Source organism: Pristis pectinata, chromosome 11 (genome assembly GCF_009764475.1).
Source record: "Pristis pectinata isolate sPriPec2 chromosome 11, sPriPec2.1.pri, whole genome shotgun sequence".
Classification (NCBI taxonomy): Eukaryota; Metazoa; Chordata; class Chondrichthyes; order Rhinopristiformes; family Pristidae; genus Pristis; species Pristis pectinata.
In genome coordinates, this window is record NC_067415.1 from 49,050,650 (window position 1) to 49,075,767 (window position 25,118).

A 25,118-nucleotide genomic window follows, 5' to 3' on the forward strand; every position below is an offset into this window, starting at 1 on the left:
TGGCCTGTAGTTCCCTGGCTCGTCCTTGCTACCCTTAAACAACTCTTACTGGTGAATTTATCAAGAGAATTTTAGATAGTATAGAATTATTTAAAGTGAAATAGGAAATCTTGCATATGATGCAGAGGTGATAGCCCAATTAGGAACTCATTCACTGTTAATCAATCATTTGAAAGCCTTAATCTGTTTTTACATTTGAGGGGGGATAGCCAACTGGTTTCATTCAGTCCTAAATGTTAACTGAGAAATATTCATCTGCTTGCTGATATTTGATTGACTTTTATCTAAATTCTATTTTTAGAATTACTGATTAGAAGTGTCATGCATTCTGAAATTTCTCCTTTGTCAACATTGAGGAATAATACTTGAGTTCAGCAGACAATATACAGAACTTAATTCTGATATTTGAAAGTGGGTTTGTGAGCATGACCGACTTGTTAAAGAAGCCTCTGTTGAAGCAAAATATTGCTATTATCATAGTTTATTTTGGTTCATTTCTAGCATTGGCAACTCAGTTGTCAGCAGCTGAGTCTCGTTGTAACATTCTGGAAAAACAGCTAGAGTACATGAGAAAAATGGTACAGAATGCTCAAATGGAACGAGGAGCAATGCTACAGAGACAGGTAATGCTAATGAGGTTGTCAAGCAGATCTAAATATGTGAAAGAAAATTTACCTAAAATCTTAAAGCTGTTCCTCCTGTACAGCACTTCAAATCACACTGCATGTTGTTTTAGAAATTGGTTTTTGCTTTCATGCTAGAATGGAAAATTGTCATCCCCAATTTTGAAGGTTTGGTAATTGAGGATTTCAGTTTTTTGCAGCCATGGCAATCAACTTCAGTATGTGCATAATTGTTGGATATGGTTTCTGTTTAAACTTGATGTTTCAAGAAATAAAAAGATCAAATTACTGGGTGACAGTTTTGAAACGAAGAGTAAATTGAAATGCATTGTGTCAATTTTAAAATCTAAAGCACTAGCATTGTTTCACTTTCATGAACAATATTTTGGAAATATAGACCTGAGAATTTATTTAACTGATTATGCTAAGACCTAAGAAAGATTTAAAAGAATACAAAAACTTTGAGGTATAAAAACCAAATGGAATAATTCTGACATTAATCTCAAGGAAGTTGGGATATGATAGGGTGGAAGTTCTTAAATATGTAAAGTACACTGGTTAGATGCCATTTGGAGTAAGGCATTTAGTTCTGGACACTGCAGGTCAGGTAAGATATATTGCCTTTGGGGGAAACATTTCTGATTTGCCAGATTTTCGGTGGATATAGTTGTTAGACCATGAGACCAGGATGCATAAAATAGAGTTAGATTACCTTAATTAAAGAAGATTGAGAGATCAAATCAAATTACTTAAAAGTACAAAAGGAATTATTAGGATAGAGGTGAACTGATCCTCCAGGGATGGTCAGAGCAAAGGAAAATGACCTTAAAATTAAGATCTATGCTGTTTATGGATGATATCTGGCTGTGGAAATTGGGAATACTTTCTTTAGTTTTTGATGCTATGTCAGTTGAAAATTTAAAAATTGATAGTTTGTTGTTAGGCAATATTAAGGATTACAGCACCAAGGTAGGAAGATGGAGTTAAGGTGCAGGTCGGTTATAACTACCTGATAAGGGATGGGTTAAAAGGATCTACTTTTCTTCCTATGTTCCTAAAAGTTCATGAGGAGCTAATGCACAAAACTGTGTTCCCTGAAGTACCAACTGGTGTAAAGTAAAATAAGCTTAATAATTTAATTTGCTTTCTTGTTAAACCAGGCATCTTTGGAAAAGAAGAGCTCTTTGGACCAGACAGATCTACAATCAAAGCTTGAAAAACTTGACTTAATTGAGCGAGAGTATCTCAAACTCACAGCAACACAGACTGCAGCAGAGGTAAATGTTTTCTGTATAAAATTTATTTCCTGATTAGAATTTCCTATTTTTGGAAATAATTAAAATTCATACTGAAAGCATTACAAGTGGCAGTGGCCATAATCGTTTGTCATTTTGATACCAGGAAGGTATAATTCTGTCATTTAATGATGTGATGAATAATACTTGGATATACAGTAAAACTCCGATAATCTGCTATCCAGACATTTGGAAATCATGATGGTTTGGCATCTGATTCATCAGGTAATGTTCATTGCTCACCCATTCTGCTGGCTGGAGCTCTATTTTGCGCACACCCTTTCTGTTAGCCAGGGCCCTGGTTCACACACTTACTTTTCGCTTGCCTGGTTCAGTGGACAATTTATTATCATATTGTGTATCATTTTAAGGAAAAATGTGAATTAAGAGTGTTATTAATGGAAATAACGGCAATGGTCCAGCAATAAAAGTATCATCAGCGGGCTGAATTATTGTAGTTTTACTGAATCTAGTAACTTCAAGTTAATAGACAAGGTTCCTGCTGTTGGTACTTGGTAGTTGAGTGCAAATATCAGTCTTGTGCATGATATATGCTACACTTGTTATTCCTTGCTTTCTGTGCTTTTTAAAGAAAAATGCAAATAGCCCAGATTTTGCAGCCAGTGGTAAGGGAGTGCCACTTGCCATCTTTTGTGCTGAAAGCTGTCCTTTTTTGGGCATCTGATTGCATACACCAACCTTTACTGGAGTTCTGTTGCATATGTAAACAGGATGAGTACTGTGGTTGTGTAAGTAACAGGGGTAAAGAGTCCTTGGAGTCTAAATTGAATCTAATTCAATATTAAGTCATACTTAGAAAGCCAATTAGCGATAGAAAGGAAGTTGGAATTAAATGAGAGATGAGAGGCAAGTATTATAAGCACATTATTTTAAGTTCAGCGTTAATTAAATCCTCTATATGTTCCATAGAGAGACTGCACACCAATAATAGCTGACAATGTTAACAATGTAAAATCTGTGTTCATGGATGATATTCTGAGTCATTGTAACAGATATCCTTTTTCCAAGATGCTTCTAGAATGAATACGAGTGTACGGTAAAACTCTGATCCACTATTTGGAATTCCCGATTGATTTCCATCTGGCTTGCCAGGTGATGTTTGCCATGCTCCCTTTTGACTGACCAAGGCCCTGATTCCTACCTGCTTTTAATTCATCAGGTTCACTGGAAAATTTATTATAAAACTGAAACTGTAACATTTCAAAAAAAAGGTGAATTAGAAGTGTATTGGGGTATTAATGGAAATGACATCTGATAGTCCAGAAAATCTGCCAGTTCGGGCACCACCAGAGTCCCAAATGTAGATGATCAAATGAACCTATAGTAAAACTATGATTAAATTTGCCTTCCCATGTTCGTGATAATTTGACAGCTAATTTGCTTTTTCATCCAGAAAAAAATCTGTGAATTAGAACAGAAGTTACAAGAGGAAGAACATCAACGAAAACTAATACAGGATAAAGCCGCACAGGTTTGTGCAAGCATTTTAATGCTCTCCTTTTAAATAGTTGATGGCCACCATTACCAACAACAGATTGTTATGCAACCATCAGCATTTCATAATCTTGTACAACACAAACATTCTTTCTGATCTAACTCAAGATTGGAGGGAAAATATTTATAATTGTGTTGCTTGGTGTAGCTCGTGGATATAGTTGGAAAATGCCACATTTCTACCATTAAGATGGACTCAGAACCATATTGACTACATTTTACATGTTTCCGTGAGACAGCTGTCAAAGGCGTCATGACCATGTACAAGGATACTATAAGGGTATAGAGAGATGAATAACTAATTAGAGGAACTGCAGATTTGAAGAATAAATATGATGCAAATAAATTATAGAATGCTATAGCAGGTTGATTGCCTACATTCATACGGGATACCAATTTGATTACCTTCTTCAACTTAAAACATCTATTATATAAAATCGAGTTAAAACTCTTAGAGATTATATTTGTATTTAAAAGCATGTTTTTCTTTGTATCTAGTTGCAGACTGGCCTGGAAAGAAATAGAATTTTGTTACAAGCAGTGTCACCAATACAACCATCAGCACAACCAAGGGCAAAGAAAGTAAAGGATAAGAAACAGCATCTGGTGAAGGTAAATTTAAGTGTTGCTAAAGGTAATCAATATCTGGTTTGAAAGCATTTAAAATTCTTTATAACAGCTTTTGTGGTTTAGTGTGATGGTTGCTAGGTGTGACAGTTTCTTGGCTGTGTTAAAGAAGTCTTGAGGCCATGTTGTTCTTGATTTGGTATGTTTAATGAATCAGAAAATATACAGGAACTAGAATTTAGCACCATTGTATGCCAGTGACTGCAGAAAGATTTTAAATGATCAAGGTATTTACAGGAACTAAATTTGAACTGAAAATCAAAAAATGTTGCCAAATATTCTTATTCAAAATAATGCTCGGACTTTTGTGTCTGTCTGAGACTGCAAACAGCATTTCAATTTAATGTCATATCAGAAAGTTGGCAGCTCCACTAATACATACTTCCTCAGTTCCTATGATGCTCCCTGGAAGTGCCAGGCTTGGGTTTGTGTTTAAGTCACTGGAGTAATCTTGAACTTGCAAACAATTGACTTGAGTGAAAGTGCTATCAATTGACCCATATGCTGTCTGGTTTTGAAATTAGCCAATGCTTGACGGTCATGAGGATAGCTGATGAGCAGAATTCAATTTGGTTGTCTAATGTGGTTTTCTTTGCTCTCTTTTAGAAGTCTTGTACAAACCATTTTCATGCACAACCCCATTATCGCTTTAATCTGAGTGATATTCCATTTGTTGCAGGAAAAGTGAGTACTAGTAATTGCACTAGTTTTGCATGTGCTATTGTGTTCCATTGTTTTCTGTCATAATATTGTGTTTATATTGATTTTATACATAGTTTCTGTTGTTGTTATTGGCTAGTTACCTAGGATTTCTTGTGTTTGTTTCCCATGTTTGTTTCCAACAGATGTGGTCTTCTGCATTCTTCAAAGAAGTTTCATATTTGAAATTGGTATAACTGAAGTTAAACAAAAATAATAATATTCCCACAGTTTATTCTTGTAAGTACTTTTAAGCAGATAATTGAGCAGATGTTTAGGATTCCAACGCATAGGTTGGAATGCAGACTCTGCAACAGTTAAGTCCTAATTGAGGATGCCTTTTTTTTACTGCATTAGAATTCAGTGGTGTAGTGCAGATTTGTACAAATTTCCCACCTGACCATCTGTCAGGTTAGACTAGATATGTATGTTGGCCTCATTTATTGATGGGAAGAAATGGCTGTCAAGAGAATGGCAAGGAGGCCTATTTGCAAATTTAATCATGAGTACCAAGATTTATTTTTTGTATTCTAACGTCACCCATAATCTTTAGATTCTTGATTTCTGTACCCAGTGAAGACTACTAAAGTTTATCAGTTCATTTCAGTTGGAGATTAAACTTTGTAGTCCTAATCTTCCTGCTTCCCCATCCCCAACTCTTTAAAAAAAACCTCACATCCCCCAATGTCATTTTGTCATGTGGAGCAAGCATCTCTTTGCCTATATCTGGTGAACTGCATGCTGGCACTCTAAATTGTGACCATGAAGACAATACTCACCAACTGAATCACTAATGTCCATAGCAAGCAAACTTCCTGCCCCTGCCTTTTTTGTTCTTAATTGTACTTGACTCCAGTTTTATGCTGTGTCTTCTGAGGGAAGCCTCGTTGTGCTAAATTTGTACATATATTAGAGATACAAGACTGCTGAAAGGTCTATTCAAACAATTAATTGCAAAGACAACCTGCAAGCACTCACCTCTTGCAGACATACATCTCATCAAGACACAAGGTGACATGTCTCAACCAGACTTGTGGCTTCCCTTTGTTTTCTATGTCCCAGACTTGGGAATCCTCCTTGTGGGTGTTTGTCTAAAAGTGCCTCTGAGATCTCAGGTTTTTGTGCTGTTGCAGCATTCTGTAAGGAGCTAAATTGTGTTTCCAAAACTTGTCTCCCTCCTATTCCTTATGTTCTGCTCCAATGAGATGGTACCACATCGATAGTCCAGTACAGGTCCGACCCATTTTGACCATCTTTGACCGATGCAGCTGGATTATTGGTTGCTACGCTATCACCTCCATTTTCCTCTTCACCAACCGTGCAGTATTGGACTGAACCAATTAGGTACAGCAATTTCTCTTAATGGATCATACAAGGAACTCGCTGCCCACATGAGTCTCATGATTGCATCTCGCGACGTGAGTGTTTTGCAGTCTTAACCTAGGCTTCTAGTTATGTCTTATTACCAAAGTAAAACCCAGCTCTTCTGCCTGCTATTGGTGATGTCTTAGTGTTCCTTATTTCACTACAACCAGATGGCTTCTATTGCATTATAACCGGATAACCACTGTCTTTTTGCTTCCAGTTTATTAAGCCTCTGAGACTTTAGATCTTGGTAAAGTAAGCTAACTTCCCAATTCATAGCTATTGCTTAAAGACGCTGAGATGGTGCTACATTGCAGTATTGTCCCTTATCCCTTGTAGGACTGGTTTATCTTATGATTGAAGAATCCTGGAGATTCACTTCCTTCAATTAAGTTGTTGTCAAGTTCCTTGCTTATATTTTCTTGACATTCTCAGAGAACTTCACTGACCATTAACCAGCCTTGCAATGTGGCAATCTCCAAACGTTGGTTCAAACTGAAAACACTAGCCTGTTCTTCTATTCTGGGATAGTTTTCTTACCCATTAAGTACCATGCTGAAGCTAAATTGACAATTAAAGGTAGGAAATAATTCCTTACCAGCATTATATATGAGTTGACAATCTTTTTAAAAAGTTTAAATAAAATAAATGCAAATTTTAAGTGAAATTCTTATCCTCACAATGTGCCAATGCATGTTTCAACCAATTGTATATTTGAAAGAAAGTTGCTGTTATATTGGATGAAACGCAGCAGTTGATGTCTGCTTGGGTCCCACAATCAGCAACGCTTTTTATATAACAGGATTTTAATTGAGGGATAAATATTGATCCGGACATCCATTTGACTCCCCGGTACTTGAAATAGTGTCATTTAGCCTTTTATGCTGACTTGAGAGAGCAGATAGAACCTCAGTTTAAACCTCATCTGAAAGTAGATCCCTCCAACAGCGCAGCCTTTCCTTGGGACTGCACTGGAATATTAATTCAGGTTAAATAAAAACAGAAAATGCTGAAAATATTCAGATTTCCAGCAACTGCACTTTTTGTTTTGCTTTTCAATTTGGATTGTGTGTTCAAGTCTTTTGAATGGGATTGAATCCACAAGTTAAAATTCTATCAAGACAGCCTTATCAGTTGGAGTCCATTGAAAACAACAGAATTTTGACTGGTTTTAGAATCTGTTATAGCGATATTTGATCAAGTTGAACCTTGCCTTGCACAAAATGTAAGTTACTTGGTTTACTTTTTTTTCACATACTTAACTTCCAAGTTGGTTTGTAAACAAATTTATTATGCATAAAAACTGTCGTCATGTGTCCTTTAAAAGAAAAGGTTTTTGCTTATTCCATTTTTACTTAATAAAGCAAATCAGCATTTTTGCTGATTAAAGATAATTGATGAGAGCTCAAATATTTTTAGCTTTTTAATGATGCTTAAAATTTAATATGCATTTTAAAGCTTGAGGTGCTTGGATACGTACCTGTTACCGACTGATGTCAAGAACAAATATCAGTTTAAAATCATTTGCTTCCAATTTTTATTAATTTTGTTTTCTTAAAACATTTTTTTTGTCTTTCAGTCAGCTAGTCCAAGTCATTCAGTCCGTGCTAATGTTCAGCATGTGTTGCATCTGTTGAAGCAACATAACAAGATCTTGTGCAATGACCGAGTAGTCAGTGAGCAGCCAATGGTCAAAAAAAAAGTCTCTAGAACCTCCAACTTGATGACTGAAAGTTCCTCTGGGTCTACTATATCTTCCAATTCCCATGAGGTACTGTCTGAACTATTGTTGACGTTACAAGATGAATTTGGACAAATGAGTTTGTAAGTATTCTGTTCATCTGTCTTACATTTTGCATGCTAATCCATCATGGTTGGAATTTTATAGCTTAACTATTTTTAAATTTCCACAATTGTAATATTGCAACATTCAAAATGTGATGAATCAAAACGTAATAGATTACAATATGGATGTCGACTGAACACTACCTTAGAACTCCACAATGTGTTCAGAGGTACAGTTGTGAAAATGTTGACTGATCTGCTGCATAGGAGAGGTGGAATAGGATAAAGGTCATGTCCTAACCAGATGGATTAAAAAAAATCTCAAGTAGCTGTCATGAACTTGTTTGTCAGTTACAGAAAAGAGCACAGAATATAAATCCATATTTAAAGAAAAGAAATTTGAGTAAAAGGAATCAAAATTCATACTACTCACTTGATTCAGTGATTCCTGTGTGTGCTTAAGCAAATGTTGTAATCAAATGATGTAAGTGATAAAATAAAGAGGTTATTATATTAAAATAAAAGAATTAAGGTAAAGTGGGAACAAGTAGATTGGGAAGATGTTAAAAAGCAACAGAATAAAGAAAATAGTAAGGGGGGAAGGGAATGTGGGGTGAAAATTAAAGATACTGACAAGTTTTTGAGCTGCGGCAGGGAGAATAATGCAAGGCTATTTCCAAGTAGGGCTACGGTGCAGAAGGGGGAAGACATTAAGTTTGCACTTTTTAATTCTGTTTTCATAATGGAGTGAGAGAACAAAATACCAGATAATGTTAAAATAGGTGAGGCACTTTGTGAATTTAATAGTTATTCTTTTTGGGAGGAGACTGGGTAAAAGGATGATGGAGATGAACTTTAATCTCCAAGATCTGTTTCCAGCCCAATGTAGTAAAAGAAATGGGTGAAAAATTGTATTAATTCTCCAGAGCTCTATAGTGTGTTGCAGATAATCATGACTGTTAAAGTGTGTACTGCAACATGCCACAAATAGCAGTGAATTATGTGATCAGGTAACTGTACTCTTAAAGAGTGCTTGGATATTAGATGGAATCGCCTTGATCTTTCTGTAGTGGCATCAGATCTTTTAATTCACCTGTGAAGACGCGTAAGTCCTGAGTTTAACATCCCTTATGAAAGAGAGCACCTCTGACATTAGTTATATTCACCTTGGAAGGAATTAATATAAATTTATGATAATAATTAGCTTAATGAGTTAAATTGAGGCAGTTTGTATCCAGACCTAAGAATGGGGTGGCATAATTAAACTGTTCACAGAAAATAATTCCCTTTTGGGATTGAGTTAGAACTAGGGTGCATGGAAATGCAATTGAGAACCATTGTTATCCAAGCAGTGGTGGAAACCTAGAATGTGCTTTTTCCCCGGAAGGCTATGGCCATCAGGTTAATTAAAATTTTTTGAAGATATGGAGAACGTGAAAGGTAACCACAGCTTGTATCTGCATAGATCTTGGAAGCCAACAAACAGGCATCACTGAGGTCCAGGCTCTGGTCCTTCCTACAATAGTGCAAACATATGCTTTTGTCCCTAGTTATACCAAACCACAATGAACCCTCCATGGTAATAGCAAACCAAAGATGCGCACATTCTTGTATTGCCCTAGTAGTAGTTAAGCCTAGATGTGTATCCATTCCTTCTGCTTTTTGCTCCGCCCTAAATGCCACATACCTAGCTCTCGTTCAAACTCTAATGTTTCTGTGGCATTAAAAGTGATGAGGAATGAAAGTTATTACTCAGTACCAAGTGGGAAGGATACTCTTTATAGAATCAGACACAGAACTGAAGATCTGGTTATTTATTCTTCTATATCTGTGCAACCACTTACTTGGCCCTTCAACTATCTGATCTGTATTTTTCCACTATTGGCGTTGTGGTTTCAGCTGCTGAGGCACTAAGTTGTGGGCTTGGTAACCCTTTCTGCTGCTCTGCATCTCCTTTAGGACATTCTTTAAAATCTATTTCTGACACAGCTTGTTTTAGTATTTCTTGGGGGAGCTTGGTGTGCAGTTTTGTCTTGATTGTGCTTTTCGAAAGTGTCTTTCGATGTTTTGCCATATTAGATTGAACTTGATGTTTTGACATAAATACTTATAATCATTTTTGAAAACAAATATAGATGGCCTGTAATTAATGAGTAATGTCACAGAGATCCACTGCTAATTACATTTCAAATTTCTTTAGCATTTCTGCACAAAATTTCTTTCACATGGCCACACTGATCCTCTCTTTCCAATGTGCAGTTGATCCCAGCAACACCTAACAGCCAAGCTCCACCTGGCATTCTGCCTCTGCCTTCACTCGTCTTTCTCCATCTGGGTGTCAGATTTCACCCTATTGTGTGTGTGTGTGTGTGTGTGTGTGTTTGGGGGGGATGGTCCACTATTTGCAATTGATGTGATTAGCAAATATTTAGCTTATGTTTTATGGTGGGGATGTGGGGCTTAAAAAAATTTTTTTTTTTTGTTTAGTATTTTGCTTATCTCTTGTCTCTTAACCACTGTTGGCTTCAGATAATGTGCATCAGCCAGGGATGCAGACCAGTGGTGTGGCAAATGGGAACTATATGGCCATGTGTACATTAGCCTCTTCTCTTGATAATAGTCTAAACTTGTGAGCCATTCCCTATTTTGTTTCCCTGTCTCCTCCTGTTGTATTTTGTCTTGTGCTTTTTTTTTAACTGAACTTTACTTTGTACCAATGAAAGCAATGAATGCTTTTCATATTTAAAAATAAACTTGTAGTTTCCTTGCAACTAATACATATAATTTTTTTTTATCTAGTGAGCACCAAGAATTGGTTAAACAGATACATGAAGCAAAAACAAATGCAATGAGAGAAGACTTGGAGCGAGAGTTAGAAGCATTGGTGAAAAGAATGGAAGCAAAAGGAGATCAGATTGCTAAAGTCCGCAAACATCAAGCATCAGTAAGACCAAAGGGATTTTTTAAGGAATTATAAAGTAATTTAATTCTTTTGACCCAGAAGATAAATGTGCTACTCAGTACAGTGATATCTCATTGGCTTGATTTTTGGGCTCCATTAATTTTAAATAATTTCAGCTGCTATAAATAAAAGCAATCAAGAGACACTAACCATTTATCCATGTTTTCCACTGTTCCTCCTTAACTGGAACTCTGTTTCAAAGTTGTGGATGATAGCAAGAATGAAGTAAGCTGTGAATTCCCTCCATGAATGAATACTGATGGTGCCCTGTCCTCTAATTGAGTAATGATAACCTCTTTGAGGTATGGGAAATTTTGTATCAAAGGAACCATGTTTTGGAAAGATTTTGTTCTTTAAAGTAAGTTCACTACTTTTCATTACAACTGGGAGCGATTTGAGGCTGGATCTCCATATCTTTAGCCCTTACTAGTTTGTAATTCCATGTGGCTCTGAGTTTCTGCACTGTTTAAATGAGTTGAGCTTTTGTTAACCATTTCTTGTTCTTCAATAAAGAAATGTTTCTTTGAAATTCAAATCTATCTCAACTTTGTACAGTGTGTGAAAAGGCCCCACTTAAAAATAACTGCTGCCAATATATTGATGTAGAGAATTCCTAAACTTCATTTGGTAATCATTCACAGTAGCATAATATAATAGCAAGAGAACACTGTGTAAAGACCTTTACCTTCAGACTGTAATGACACAGCAAGGGATTAATATAGCCACACAGAATGCAGACCTGGGCTGAGAAGTGGCAGTTGGAGTTCAACCCAGATAAGTGTGAAGTGATACACTTTGGGAGATCGAATTTGAAGGCAGAATGAAAGGTTAATGGCAGGACTCATAGCAGTGTGGAGGAACAGGGATTTTGGGGTCCACGTCCATAGATCCCTCAAGGTTGCCGCACAGATCAATAGGGTTGTTAAGAAAGCGTATGGTTGGCCTTCATTAATCGAGGTATTGAGTTCAAGAGCCATGAGGTGATGTTGCAGCTCTATAGAACTCTGGTTAGACCACACTTGGAGTATTGTGTTCAGTTCTGGTTGCCTCCTTATAGAAAGGATGTGGAAGCTTTAGAGAGGGTGCAGAGGAGATTTACCAGGATGTTGCCTGGATTGGCGAGCATGTCTTATGCAGATAGATTGAGCTAGGGCTCCTCTCTTTGGAGAGGAGGAGGATGAGAGGTGACTTGATAGAGGTGCACAAGATGATAGATCAAGTGAATAGTCAGAGACTTTTCCCCAGGGCGACAATGGCTAACACAAGGGGACATAATTTTAAGGTGATTAGAGGAAGATATAAAGGGGTTGTCAGGGGTAAGTTTTTTTTTTAACAGAGTGGTGGGTGCATGGAATGCACTGCTAGTAGAGGTTGTTGGGGCAGATACATTAGGGACATTTAATGATAGAGAAATGGAGGGCTATGTGGGAGGGAAGTGTTAGATAGATCTTGGAGCAGGATAAAATGTCAGCACAACATTGTGGGCTGAAGGGCCTGTACTGTGCTGTTGTGTTCTATGTTCTATTATAATGAAGAGCTGTTTAGAGGCTTCTTGCTGAGGATGAAAAGTTAGGAGGAGAAAGTTAAGAGTGCATTTTGGTGTAGATGGAAATTGCACAACAATGAAGCATGCACAAGTGGCTGCTTTCAAAGGCCTGGGGAAGACTGGAGAAATATGTGGTTAAGCTAGCTCCTTAATATGTAACCACAATTTTCAAAATACAGAATTAGTCATTGGTAATTTTTTCTCCCCAACAGCAAAAACAAATTATTTTGTACTCCCATATATTTCAAGGATTTATCTTTGCTGCAGAATAAAATGCATAAACATTAGTATTTTGTATTAGATTGATAATCAAGAAAGAATGGCAAGGGGAAGCAATTAGGGGAGTTGAGGACTGTGAGGAGCAAGAAAGAAAATGGAGTTGAGGCCATGATCAGAAAGGACTTTAATGAATGGTGGAGCAGACTCAGATCTGTATGGTTTTCTAGCTCTTATTTCTTGTTTGATTCACACTAACTTGTACTGCTTTGTAATTTGCATTGGATTATCTTCCACTTCAAAGTTTGTCAATTGTCTGTTTATACCACATGTGAAAATCAGTACCATAGCATTTTCATGTAATGCCATCACTGACCAGAAACAACATTTGGTCAAGCCTATCGTGATGTGGAATGCTATTATTTCTGTTTTTTATTGATTTAACAGTGCCTGATCATAATGAAAGTTCTATATTTACTTGAACTTTTTCCTCATCCCAAAGACATTATCTGTGTATGTAAGTTATAGTGACTGTTGAAGTGTAGAAAATACAGCAGCCAATCTGAATAGAGCAAGTTCTCATAAACGGTGAGATAGCAGCCAGATAATCGATGTTAGGAATTTGGACTGAGGGAAGAGATTTGCCAGGATATTTTTCAAGTATTGGTATGTTTATGTCTAACTGATACTGTAGACAGAACATGAGTTTAAAGTCTTATCTGAAAGCCAGCATCACTAATGGTGCAGCACTTTGCGTTACACTGGAGATTCTATCTAGAACACATTGCAATATCTCCGGAGTGGGACTTGACTCCACAGCCTGTTGTCTTGAGGCAGGATTACTACCAACTGAACCATGGCTGTTTCGGATTACTTGTCCCATAAAAGATTAGAAATTAATAATATTGAATCCTTTTGTTCTTTGATTGAAGTCTATTTTACTTTTTTCTTTTAGCTTAAAAAATTTCAGGAAACAGTGAAGAAAAAGCATTCTGCCGGAGGAGTGACAAATCAGAGAAAAACTCGTGCTGCAAATGAAGTGCAAGTTACAACAACTGTAACAACTAAAGGAAAAGATGCTTCTGCTATTAAAGTACGACCAGGAAATAAAACCAAGGGGAGCCTTTGCTTGTTAAGAGATATGCAGACTCTACAAACCACTCTCCGAAAAGATGATGTGAATTGGGTTTATTGAAGGTATTAAGTGTTGTGAAATTAATTCCATGCTACACTTGTTTGCACCAGAAGAATGTGCATTTTATAGCTGGTTCTCCAACCTTGGATCATCTTAAAGTGCTTTACAGTGAATGAAGTACTTTTTGAAGTCAACAACTTTTGGGCTGTAATGATTTAAAATTACTTAATTCCACTCTTCAAAAACAAAACTTTGAGTTATATATCTTTTGAAGGTGAAATGTCAAGACTGTACACTTTGTATAAGGACAAACTTGATCCTGGTTTGTGGACCACTGCACTTCTGCAATGTTGTCTTGTGATTTCAGTGTTGTATCTTCTGCACATGTGCTCTTCCAAGTTACAGGTGCACAGTTTCATGTATATCTCTTATCTGGGAAGTTGGAAAAAATGAATCAGAGATTCAACTTGATCACCTACAACTTTAAAAGTATATTTACTCCTGTGAATACTGCCCTTCATGGTTAAGCAAAGTTTGATGCTGTGACCATTTTAGTGACAATTAATATGGACTGAAGTTCAGCAATGCTTTTAAATTTTAAGCTTCAACTGAACCTGAAGATTTTATTTTAAATGACCTTTGGGTTGGTATACTTACTCAGGGAAGCCTATCCAAATAATGTATTCAAAAGATAAGCTGATTTAAAGTGACAATCCTTTTTTGTATTTTTTTTATTTGTTAACTCTACAATTACAGATGTTTTCTGTATAGAATATGCAGAATTGTTGATCTGGTTTTTAAAATTTAGTAGACCATGTTAATATTTTTATACCTTTTGATGCTACTGTTCAGCAACATGTTGCCCCTCCACAAATACTTAAATAATAAATCTATTTTACAATCTTGAATGTTTTGTTGGGTGGCTGTCAAGGTATTTATCCAAAACCTGTGTGCTTGCAGCACTTTATTAACTTATAGGCATTTTTATTAATTAAACCTAAATTTTTGTGTGCTTTATGTAGGGTTGGACCAACAGATTTCAACTATATTGAGCTCTGCTAAGACTGAAAGGAATTTGTCTTGTGTTGAGCCTCTGTTTTTTTGCATGTGAGAAAATCCCTCAATTCTATTTGAGGGCTTTGCACAAGTGAAGCCTTGTGTCTGGCTAATTCAGTTTATTAGGATCAAATCTGTTGTACATTTTTTCTTTTCATTGCAGATAGATAAGTAATTTGAAAAATAAATGTGGGTTCTGGATTTTTTAAATCCAATTTTATTTTGCTGTACCTTTTCAGAAAACTCTGTGACTCTTTGCTTATTGGTGACTTGCCTTTTGGACTATTTGTGGTGTGTGCAGTAAATTTGGTAAATGGGATTTTATTTTAGTTTTGCTCTCAGCATTTGTTTCTGAAGTATATAGCATTGGGCAATACATGCAGTAAATTCATGTGATTCATACTATATTAATATATTAATGGGTATGAATGTCATGATCATCCTGATTTTAATACTCTCTTGGCTTGTATGGATTCTAGTATTTACCCATTTGTCATTAAGGTAGTGGCTGAATTCACAGGAATTTTTCAGCATATAAGATTATAAGGTTACCAAAACTTTTTCTTGGTTTAATTCAGTAGCCAAGTTTCCATAATGTATTTCCTCTCTAACTTGTGGTGAGGTTGTATTTGTGCTAGTGCTTTAAAACTATATTTTAACACCCACCTGAATATGTGGAACTATTTGAATAACTCAAGCTTTTTGAGTCGTCACTTTCTTTTTTGCACATCTATAACAACAGCCAAACAGTATGTTTACATTGAGTGGAGAAAGGAAATAGATCCTCACTCAAGTACTGGATACATCATAATATATTCTCATCTCTGGGATGAGTGAAGGGGAAATAAGGATATGAAATTTCTGTAGATGTGTAAATGGTTTTACTTGGAATGTGATCTTGTGATTATCATGTGAAATAAATCATATTAAAAGGGGTTTTCTAAATGGCAAATGATAATCAATATGTCAAACATGAATTAATCAGGTAATTTTGCCACAATGATTGATTAGTGCAAGTGGTCTAAATGTAATTTCAGTTTGGTGAGCTATTTCTGGAAAAATTGACTCAATGGAGCAATACACTAATGTTTAAATCTTGCATGGTAGTGCTGCCCGCTAACATTATGAACAAATCCATAATGTTCCATCAGCAATCTTTACTTTTGTTGATGCAGAATAGCTACCTTAAGTTCTACTTTTAAGTATTTTCTTTGGAGGCAATGGATTTTGTTGTATGAACACAAGTAGTAGTAGTAATCCATTTAGCCCTTTGTCTACTGCAAAGCCATTTTCCATCACAGTCCCTTTTCTCTTAATGGCCAGAAATCAATCACTATTTTGAATTAACTACTGAAGCTCCACAGTACAGGTTCACCATCTTTTGCACAAAGAAATTTCTTGCTTTAGTTCTAAAGACCCAATTCTGAAACCATGCCCCTTGATCCTAGATTTCTTGGTTTGGGGGGGGGGGGGGGGGGGGTGGAAAATCATCTTCCCTACATCTAGCCTGTTAAGCCTTTAAGAATTTTGAAAAGTTCAATCTATCTCTCATTATTCTAAACTGAGACTGATATCACTAAGGATGACCAGTTACTTTTTGCAGGTGCTGAGGGAGAGAAGCTAAAGATAGAGAAAATATTTGCAGTACACAACTGAATGTTAAATGAAACGGGAGCAACAGAAGGCAGCAAAATCACTTAAGGAGAATATGCCAATTTAAGGCGGGTGGGGGTGGGGGAATGTAATCTGAAGGTAGCTCTTTCATCACGATGATGGTATCAGTGGGACAGTGGTAAAAGATATAGCCAGAGGCTACATTTTGCCTTTCTCCCCACTGACACTGCCGAATGCTTCCAACATATCGTTTTTGTTACAATGCAATCAGAGTTTTGTTTTGCTAGAATCAGTACCGATGCTCCAGGTAGTGTAGTGGTTAGCATAATACTATTACAGCACCAGTGACCTGGGTTCAAATATGGCCACTGTCTGTAGGGAGTTTGTACGTTCTCCCCGTGTCTGCGTGGGTTTCCTCTCACATTCCAAAGACATATGGGTTAGGAAGTTGTGGGCATGCTATGTTGGCACTGGAAGCATGGCAACACTTGGGGACTGCCCCCAGAACATTCTACGCAAAAAGATGTATTTCACTGTGTTTTGATGTTCATGTGACTAATAGAGATATCTTATCGCCTTGTGTAATAAATAATAGGGTGTAATAAATACTTCAATATTGTCCACCTTGTACAAGTCTTTATTAGGATACCATAGCAGCAGTTGGAAGGATATGATTGTAAAAAATACACAGTGCATTTTAAAAGTAATTCCTGCTCCTGTAATTCACATAACTTGCTTCTACCAATGGTGCATATTTTTTACAGTTCAAAGCTGGGAATATACCAGAGTAATTTCAATTGTTACCAGTGAAGGTCAAAAACAATCAGCAATAAGCTAGGCATTTTTATTTATACAATTCATCAACATAAGCACAAATATTATCTAAATTTTCTAAGCTGAAAGCCATCATAAAAAAATGGCACAAACATTCTTTTCCACAACTTACATTGAGAATTTGCTGTGTAGCATTCTTATGGAATATGGAAATTTATCCTGAGTATTTAACCGTGCTTTATTAAACCAATATAGATTAGAACAGAAGTACAAAATGGTAAAAACAAGTTATAGAATGATGTCAGAAAACCTCTCAATAAAAGCTGGAAGCAAAAAATTACATATTTAAGAGATGGTTGATCAGATGATTGCAGATTTCTAGAGGGTTCAGCAGGCAAGCTGAGTTGCCTTCAAAACTGCTTAACCCTCTATGATCTCAAAAACAGTTGTGCCCATTTGGATTCAGCTGTAGTGCAATACTAAGAGGGAAAAAAAATCAACAATATGTCCATAGAAATTATAGCATAGACATGGTATAATACCTTTCGTAATGACACAACACAACTAAAAGACAATGAGTGGGCTTTGTAATACATCATTGCTTATATTAAAATAATTGGACAATTTTTCATCTGAATTTAGTTTAAAGTAGCCATTATAATAAGCAATGAACTTGAACTTCAGCCTACTCCAAAAGAAGAAATACTGTAGAAATGAATGCTGTGATAAGGGATGAAGCAATGTTATTTTTAAACTAATCTGCCCATTGAGGAAATTTATAAAATGTTGCTCTGTATTTTTAATGTTAGAAATCTAACATTAAAAATCTTGACACTTGCATAGACTAAATGTTTGTTTCTGTATTCTTGCATAAATATGTGGATAATTACCTAGGGCATCGTAATAATACCTTGTAATGATACCAAAATAAATCACACCTTGTAACATGTGGAAGATTGACAAGAGCTTAAGATGTAATTTATGTCCATTAATCAGAATGTGGTTTACTAAAGAGCATTTAGCACCGATGCTTCAGCAGCAATATTGGATGAGTAACAAAATCACTTTCCTGCAATTTTTTTGTTGATCAGTAATAGCATGCAATTTTTATTTTGCAAACCTCTATCCTTTCTATTATAGAATTTCAGCTAAACCACTTAATAATTTTCAGCTGTTTTTTTAAAAAAAATGATATAGTCTTTGTTTGTTAAAGAATTGCAAGCTCTAAAGATACTTCCCCAACAATTTTTTCCCCTCCCATTAACAGCTTTACTGGTAGCAGTCCCATTGTGTCTGTACAGTAGTGGCACGGCAATTAAATTATGAAATTAATAATCCAGACACCTGGACTAACAACCCAAAACTCAGCATTCAAATTGCACCAGTACAACTGTGGAATTTAAATTAGGATTAACAATCTACAATTTTCAACAACAACTGGTTTTTGTAATAATGACCATAAATAAAGCCTACCAGATTATCATTAGTCACCAATGACCTTCAGGGGAGAAAAATCTATCATTCTGACATGGTCTCGCTGATACTCACGTCCAAACCCAACCAAAGGGGTTGATTCTTAAATGCCCTTGCACAACCTTCTCAAGGGCATTTAGAGATGGCCAATAAATGCTAGTCTTGCCAGTAGCATTCAGATCCTGAAAAATTAATAAATATTTGCTCAACAGTCTGGCATTCATTAGTAAGCTATCTGAAATAGAAGGCATCACATCAAATGCACTCCTGTTACTCTTCAAAACTTGTGTGTTTATTTCAAGCAAAGATGACTGGAGAGTGGCATGGAAGTTCTGATCCTAACCAAATTATCCTTCCTTAACCCAAGGGCAAAGAGGATAACTGCAATTTCTTCATTGCTCTGATGACTCAAATCAGATAATTCAACATTGTCATTCAGACAAACCAGAACAAATGGTAAACCTTATTAACTCGAACTGTCCAATAATAAATTACATCAACATGAAATCCTTTCAGGATTTAATGGAATATTTTAACAATTCTGCATTTTTAATTTCAGTCTTATACATTTAACTATCGTCCAGAATTTAGAATCAGTAATATATTCAACCAAAAGAAGTTAGATGTACTAATTTGTGAAGCCTAAATCTGTACAGACTAAGACAAGGAATTTTGATTTGTTTCAGCATTAATAGTCAAGTTAATCCAGAATGAATGCAACAGTAAATCACAATCTGCCAAAAAAATGTCATAGGCTTTGCATCACTGGGAAAAGGACTTGTACACATCTCCATGCAGTTGAGAATTTTATGTCTGCAACTGCACAAATTCAAGTAATTTTAAAACTGAAAAAAATGGTAATAAGATGCAAAATGATTCAAACACAAGTCTTGAATTTGGCTACTTCTGACTTTAGCAAATGTGTGAAGGGTTTCAAAGAAGTGGGTACCTCACTGGCTCCCAAAAGGTGGGTTGCTCATTTTGCTACATGGGCCACAGATTTTGTATGTCTGCCAAATTTAATGCTCCCTCATTGAGTTGTCTGGTGCTCAGGAAGCTGAGCAGCTAAAAGGAGGCGAGGACTGCTATTCACTGCTTATTTAACAGGAGGAGTGCTTCTACCTGGTAAACACTTACCCTTGACCCATCCCACGCAGTACCTCCCTCCTGTGCAATGTGCAACTTAACCAACAGAAAAAGTATTTGCTCCTACACTGCATCATCCTTTGGAGAATTCCCCACAATAGGGAGCCAATTAGGATGACTTTCAGGTAGAAGACTTTCTTTTTAAAAAAAAGATGCTCACTGCCTATAACATTCAAACCTACACTATTCCAGCTTGGAAGTCCTGTCCCAATAGTCTTCAACAACAAATCACACTCGATACCAGTACTTGTCTGGTATTTTTCTTTCTCTCCCAACTCTATTTTTTAAGTTTACTTGCATTGTATAGTGCTAGTGGATAGTCTCTTATCCTACTACAGTAAAATTCTGATAATCCAGCAGTCTCGGGACTTTGGAGATGCAAGACTTGCAGATTTTGCTGACTATTGTATGTTATTCCTATTAGTACCCCAACAATCATATTTTTTGTGTTACAGTGTAGTATAATAAATTTTGCAGTTAACCATGTTTAAAGGGAGCTCAGGAACATACCCTCTGGTGAATTTAAAGGGAGCATGGGAACAGGGCCCTGATGAGTTTAAAGACTGTGCAGGAAACAGAACCAGGTGAGCAAGATGCCAAACCATCCACATATCTGAAAAAAAATGATTGCACGTTTTCTAAGTTCTGTTCAATTTTACCTTAGATAGTGAAAAAAATGAAGCTGAAATGTTTCAAACTTTTGTTTCCTTAAACAAATACTAACGTTATGCATAGTAATAAGGGTACTTTTAAATTATTTACAGCCCTAAATTGTTCTTGCTCGCACAACTTTATTACCAAAAAATGGCCAATAATTTATACACTATACTAAATTTAACACATATTCTGAGAAAACAATTTACATGGAAAACTTAAGTGACATTGAAAGAAAAATAGATATAATTGATCTGATGCTGCTTATTCACAAGTGGCCCATCCAGTTTATAAACTAATAGATCTCTAGCTTAAATTTGAAATGGTCCTTTCAATCCAACTAGTTTAAGACAGTTAAATCAATTTCTGGCATTATGTGATCTTTATACATCAGACATTTCTTTAAGTATTCTCCCAGAATATTTGCTCAAAGAACATGACCAATTAGCCAAAACCAGCTTTTTGTCTAAAAAAAACAGAATATTTCCAAATAACCTTCCAATTACAAATGTTATATGGCCTACTTTGTAATGTAATGTCCTAAATACCTCAAAATCAAGCTTGATATAGTAAAAATAAGACAAATTAAGATTTTTACAATTGCATAGATGCTTTAGTATCAATAAAAGGCAAAATACAGGAAGCCTGTATTTCTTTTGCTAGTTTTTTATTGCTCTTTGTTGTAATCTAGGCAATGACATTGGATTAATTGAGGTTATCAACATGTAATTTATTGAAAAATCCTGCATTCCTTAAACCTGCAGCCATACTTCCCTGCTTAAGAAAGGTTCTAAGAGAATGAATACTTTTATATACATATACATTTTTTTCTGTATAATTTAGATTAAAGCAGCAGTAAATCTTGCATTCACATTAGTGAAGTAAATGTTAAACAGATCAAAATTTGGATTAGATCTATCAAGTTTAACACTGTTACAGAAGCTAAAATTCTAAAATGCAATTACCTTTCCTTCAATGCACAGATAGACTATGCTAGATGATGCTAAGTGCCTTTTTGGTGCTGCTGATATTGCAGTAATGAGTAAACTTTTATGACCCTAGTGGCAAAGTTCACAATAGACTGGCATTAGCAGACTATATGATAGTATTAACTGGAATGTGTCAATTTAAAGACCATAAGACATAGGAGCAGAATTAGGCCATTTGGCCCAGAGTCTGCTCCGACATTCGATCATGGCTGATTTATTTTTCCCTCTCAACCCCATTCTCCTGCCTTCTCCCCGTAACCTTTGATGCCCTTACTAATCAAAAACTTATCAACCTCCGCTTTAAAAATACCCAATGATTTGGCCTCCACAGCCATCTGTGGCAATGAATTCCACAGATTCACCACCCTCTGGTTAAAGAAATTCTTCCTCATCTCTATTCTAAAGAAACATCCTCCTATTCTGAGGTTGTGCCCTCAGGTCCTAGACTTTCCCACTACTGGAAACATCCTCTCCATGTCCACTCTATCCAGACCTTTCAATATTCAGTAGGTTTCAACAAGATCCCCCCCCTTCCTTCGAAACTTCAGTGAGTTCAGGCCCAGAGTCATCAAGCACTCCTCATATGTTAACCCTTTCATTCCTGGAATCATTCTAGATCCTCCCCAATGCCAGCACATCCTTAGCTATATGGGGCCCAAAACTGCTCACAAATAACACTCTTGACAAATCTTGGACCTAAAATGTGAAACTGCTAATCAGTAATCATGTACAACTTGGCAAGAACTTAACCTGAAAACTAGGCGTTTGGAGAAAGTAATTTAGTGAAGTTTTCAGTCCCAAAACAGGCCAAATCTTTTTCAATTAAATTAATCATAGATCAATTTTCTTAAGTATAGGATAGACATGTACAGAGGATTCATCAGTATTTAGCTTTCTAAATTACATCAGCAATCCCTGAAAATACACATTTATACACTGCGCTACTCTGGTTATGCCCCAGTAACATTATCCCTGAAATTCAGGTTTGGCTTAATGACTGAGCCTACACTACAAGTTATGTGTTTTACAAACTTCTCCCAATTTATTCAAAAAAAATACTCGACATTTTATTAACATGTAGCTAAATTTTCTAGCTTCAAAATGTATATATGAAAATACAATTTAACAAAATAACAGATATTTTCAAACCTTGCATAAAAAAATGCTCTGTTCAAGTATGTGCCTAATACCGAATCAAACAAAGGATTCAAGAAAGCTGGTGGTTTACACAAAAAAAAAGCAAGGTGGCACTAGCTGCATTTCTCATGTGCCTTGCCATCCGCACAAGTGGTTTAGTCAATGGAAACCCGCCTGTCACATTTTACTCTAATTTACAATATATTTCGGATAGAAAAATACATTACTGATTTTCAGTACTTTAGCTGGACTGATCACTCCAACACAGATGTGAACCGAGTTGCAGTACAACAATGATGGCAATCTTTTGCGATACCAAAATGGCAATTTGATTTGGATAAAATACAAAATTAACATTTTAACATCTACATAGCACATATTGGGTAAATTACCATTTCTGATCACAATCAACATATCTGCCCTGTTTAGTGGTTAATTTTTTCATTTATAACAGTTTTTCCTTGCATACTTTACCACATATATATTTCAACAAGTTTCTCACTAACCAAGTATGTTGCATTATCATTCTTGTTGTTATCTCTCCTGTTAAAAGTGAGTGAGGGGCAAGAAACCCAGTATGGAACAGCTGGTTATTGGGAGCTGTAGTGTCGAACTATTGAAAGGAAACAGGCCTAAAAAACATATGAACACTGGTTATTACCTACAAGTTTTAATGTTATCTTAGAATTAAAGTTAAGAATGGAAGTTAATACTTATCAGTGCAATAAATAATATTTGCTTCCAAATCAACAAACTGCTTCATGGTCATTGTCAATCTGCTTGGAACACTTGAAATATTTGTTTCAAATAGCAATAAGTGCTATTATTGTTCCTATAAAAAAAAGTTATATTTATAATTTAAAGTAATCCTGCTTATACATGCTTGGCTGTTTGCATGAATATTTTTTTCTTCAAGCATGAGAAGACCTTTGTAAATATTGCCCTCAACTACTAACATATCCTTTAAACCATTCCATTTTCAAACAACAGTCTGCTCTGGTGTAACTGAACGTGATGGTGAGCCCGCTTTCTCTGATGAGGAAGCGGATCTGTTGGAAACTTCTCGCTGTAATTCTTCTACTTTTTTCTGAAGCTCTGTTCGCTTTGCTAGAAGTTCCTTGTAACGTTGATGAATAGGTTCCTGTATTCAGAAAGGAATGATTAAAAACAGAATGCAATGTGCTTTTATTGCTACCATTTGACAATATTCATGATCATACTTGGCTTCCTCTCCTCTCTCTCCCCACCACCCCTGCCCCCCCACCCCCCACTGAGAAATCAAATGAATTTGAGGAGCAAACCTTTGAGTAAACCAAGTGAGCTTCACTTAAGTAAGCTAATCAGGCCTTAAATTTCCAATCAGTATTCATCTCAAATGATTAATTTTTAAATGGATAATGAAAATATTGCAACTTTTTTTTGCCAACAACACAGCATCTACCCATTAAAATAAGAGATTTACGAAAACAATTGATTTTTTTGCATGTACATGCAAAACACAATTGCAAAAATCGTTCAAGTAAAACTTAAAGGGGTTTCACTGAAGTGCAAATTACAAAATTCAACACCAAACCACATAAGGAGATATTAGCAAGGGTCTAAAAACTTGGATGAAGCTGTGGTTTTTAGAAGATCTTAAAAGGTGGAAGAGAAGTGGAAGGATGGAGAATTTAAGAATGAAATTTCAGAGGATAGAGAAAGAAAAATGATGGAAATAAATTTAATGAACTTGCAATATCATTTTGTCAAGAATTCAGTACACAGGTCACTAAGTCCCACAGGATTCTGTCCTTAGAAGTATAAGTAGAGAACTATTGCCCAAACCTGAAGCCTGCTAAACAGCTAAGAGATGAAAAAAGGATAAACATGAAATATATACAGAAAACTGACCGAGTTTAACCAGGAAAATAATCACAGGCTGAAGATTCACAGTGGGAAGCCATCTAAGGGATTTGCTTCGAAAACTGACAAGGCAATCTCTTCTATTGATACTTGTACAACAATGCTTTATCAAACAATGTAACATTTATTTCCAGTTAATTAAAGCAACAATCCTTTTTCTCCTGCCAACAACATAATCAGAATTCCCTTGCTTATAGACCTAGCACCTGTGGAGGCAATACTGTTGAGAGAACAACTTTCTGATGGAATGAATCTCCACTTATACCATGGGATTGAATTGAAAAAAGTGTGTTAAGGAAAATTGTGAAATGAATGGTTTTCTAAGAATTTGATTCCTCTGTGATAAGGGGATAGACGGTTTTGGACAGGGGTGATGAATGAAAGGGACCTGGTGTGGGATATAGGCAACAGATTTTTAAATTACTTTAAGTTTATAGAAGGTGGAGGATGAGAGGTTAGCTAGTAATCCATTAACACTGGAAAAACTGCACAAAAAGAAGCCCATTCAGCCCAACCAGTCCATGCCAGGTTTTTATGCTCCATTTTTCTTCATCTAAATCTATCAGCATAAGCCATTGTTCCCTTTTCCTTCATATGCTTGCTCA

The 25,118-nt window shown here is 36.0% G+C and overlaps 2 protein-coding genes across 14 annotated transcripts in view; one reads left to right on the forward strand and one right to left on the reverse strand.

Moving 5' to 3' along the window:
* LOC127576300 (centrosomal protein of 57 kDa-like) overlaps positions 1-17,057 on the forward strand; it is a 28,177-nt gene extending 11,120 nt beyond the window's left edge. For all 5 annotated transcript variants that reach the window (XM_052026803.1, XM_052026798.1, XM_052026801.1 and 2 more), the window contains 8 exons: positions 502-623; positions 1,784-1,900; positions 3,333-3,410; positions 3,932-4,045; positions 4,667-4,744; positions 7,704-7,948; positions 10,709-10,853; positions 13,589-17,057. In XM_052026803.1, coding sequence (XP_051882763.1) covers positions 502-623; positions 1,784-1,900; positions 3,333-3,410; positions 3,932-4,045; positions 4,667-4,744; positions 7,704-7,948; positions 10,709-10,853; positions 13,589-13,828 — 1,139 coding nt within the window. In that variant the 3' untranslated portion in view covers positions 13,829-17,057. The remainder of the gene's footprint in view (positions 1-501; positions 624-1,783; positions 1,901-3,332; positions 3,411-3,931; positions 4,046-4,666; positions 4,745-7,703; positions 7,949-10,708; positions 10,854-13,588) is intronic.
* A 4-nt stretch (positions 17,058-17,061) lies between these two features.
* Positions 17,062-25,118, reverse strand: part of mtmr2 (myotubularin related protein 2) — an 82,774-nt gene continuing 74,717 nt past the window's right edge. For 4 of the 9 annotated variants that reach the window (XM_052026791.1, XM_052026793.1, XM_052026796.1 and 1 more), the window contains one exon: positions 17,062-23,752. In XM_052026791.1, coding sequence (XP_051882751.1) covers positions 23,591-23,752 — 162 coding nt within the window. In that variant the 3' untranslated portion in view covers positions 17,062-23,590. The remainder of the gene's footprint in view (positions 23,753-25,118) is intronic. The other 5 variants (XM_052026792.1, XM_052026797.1, XM_052026794.1 and 2 more) reach the window with 3 other exon arrangements.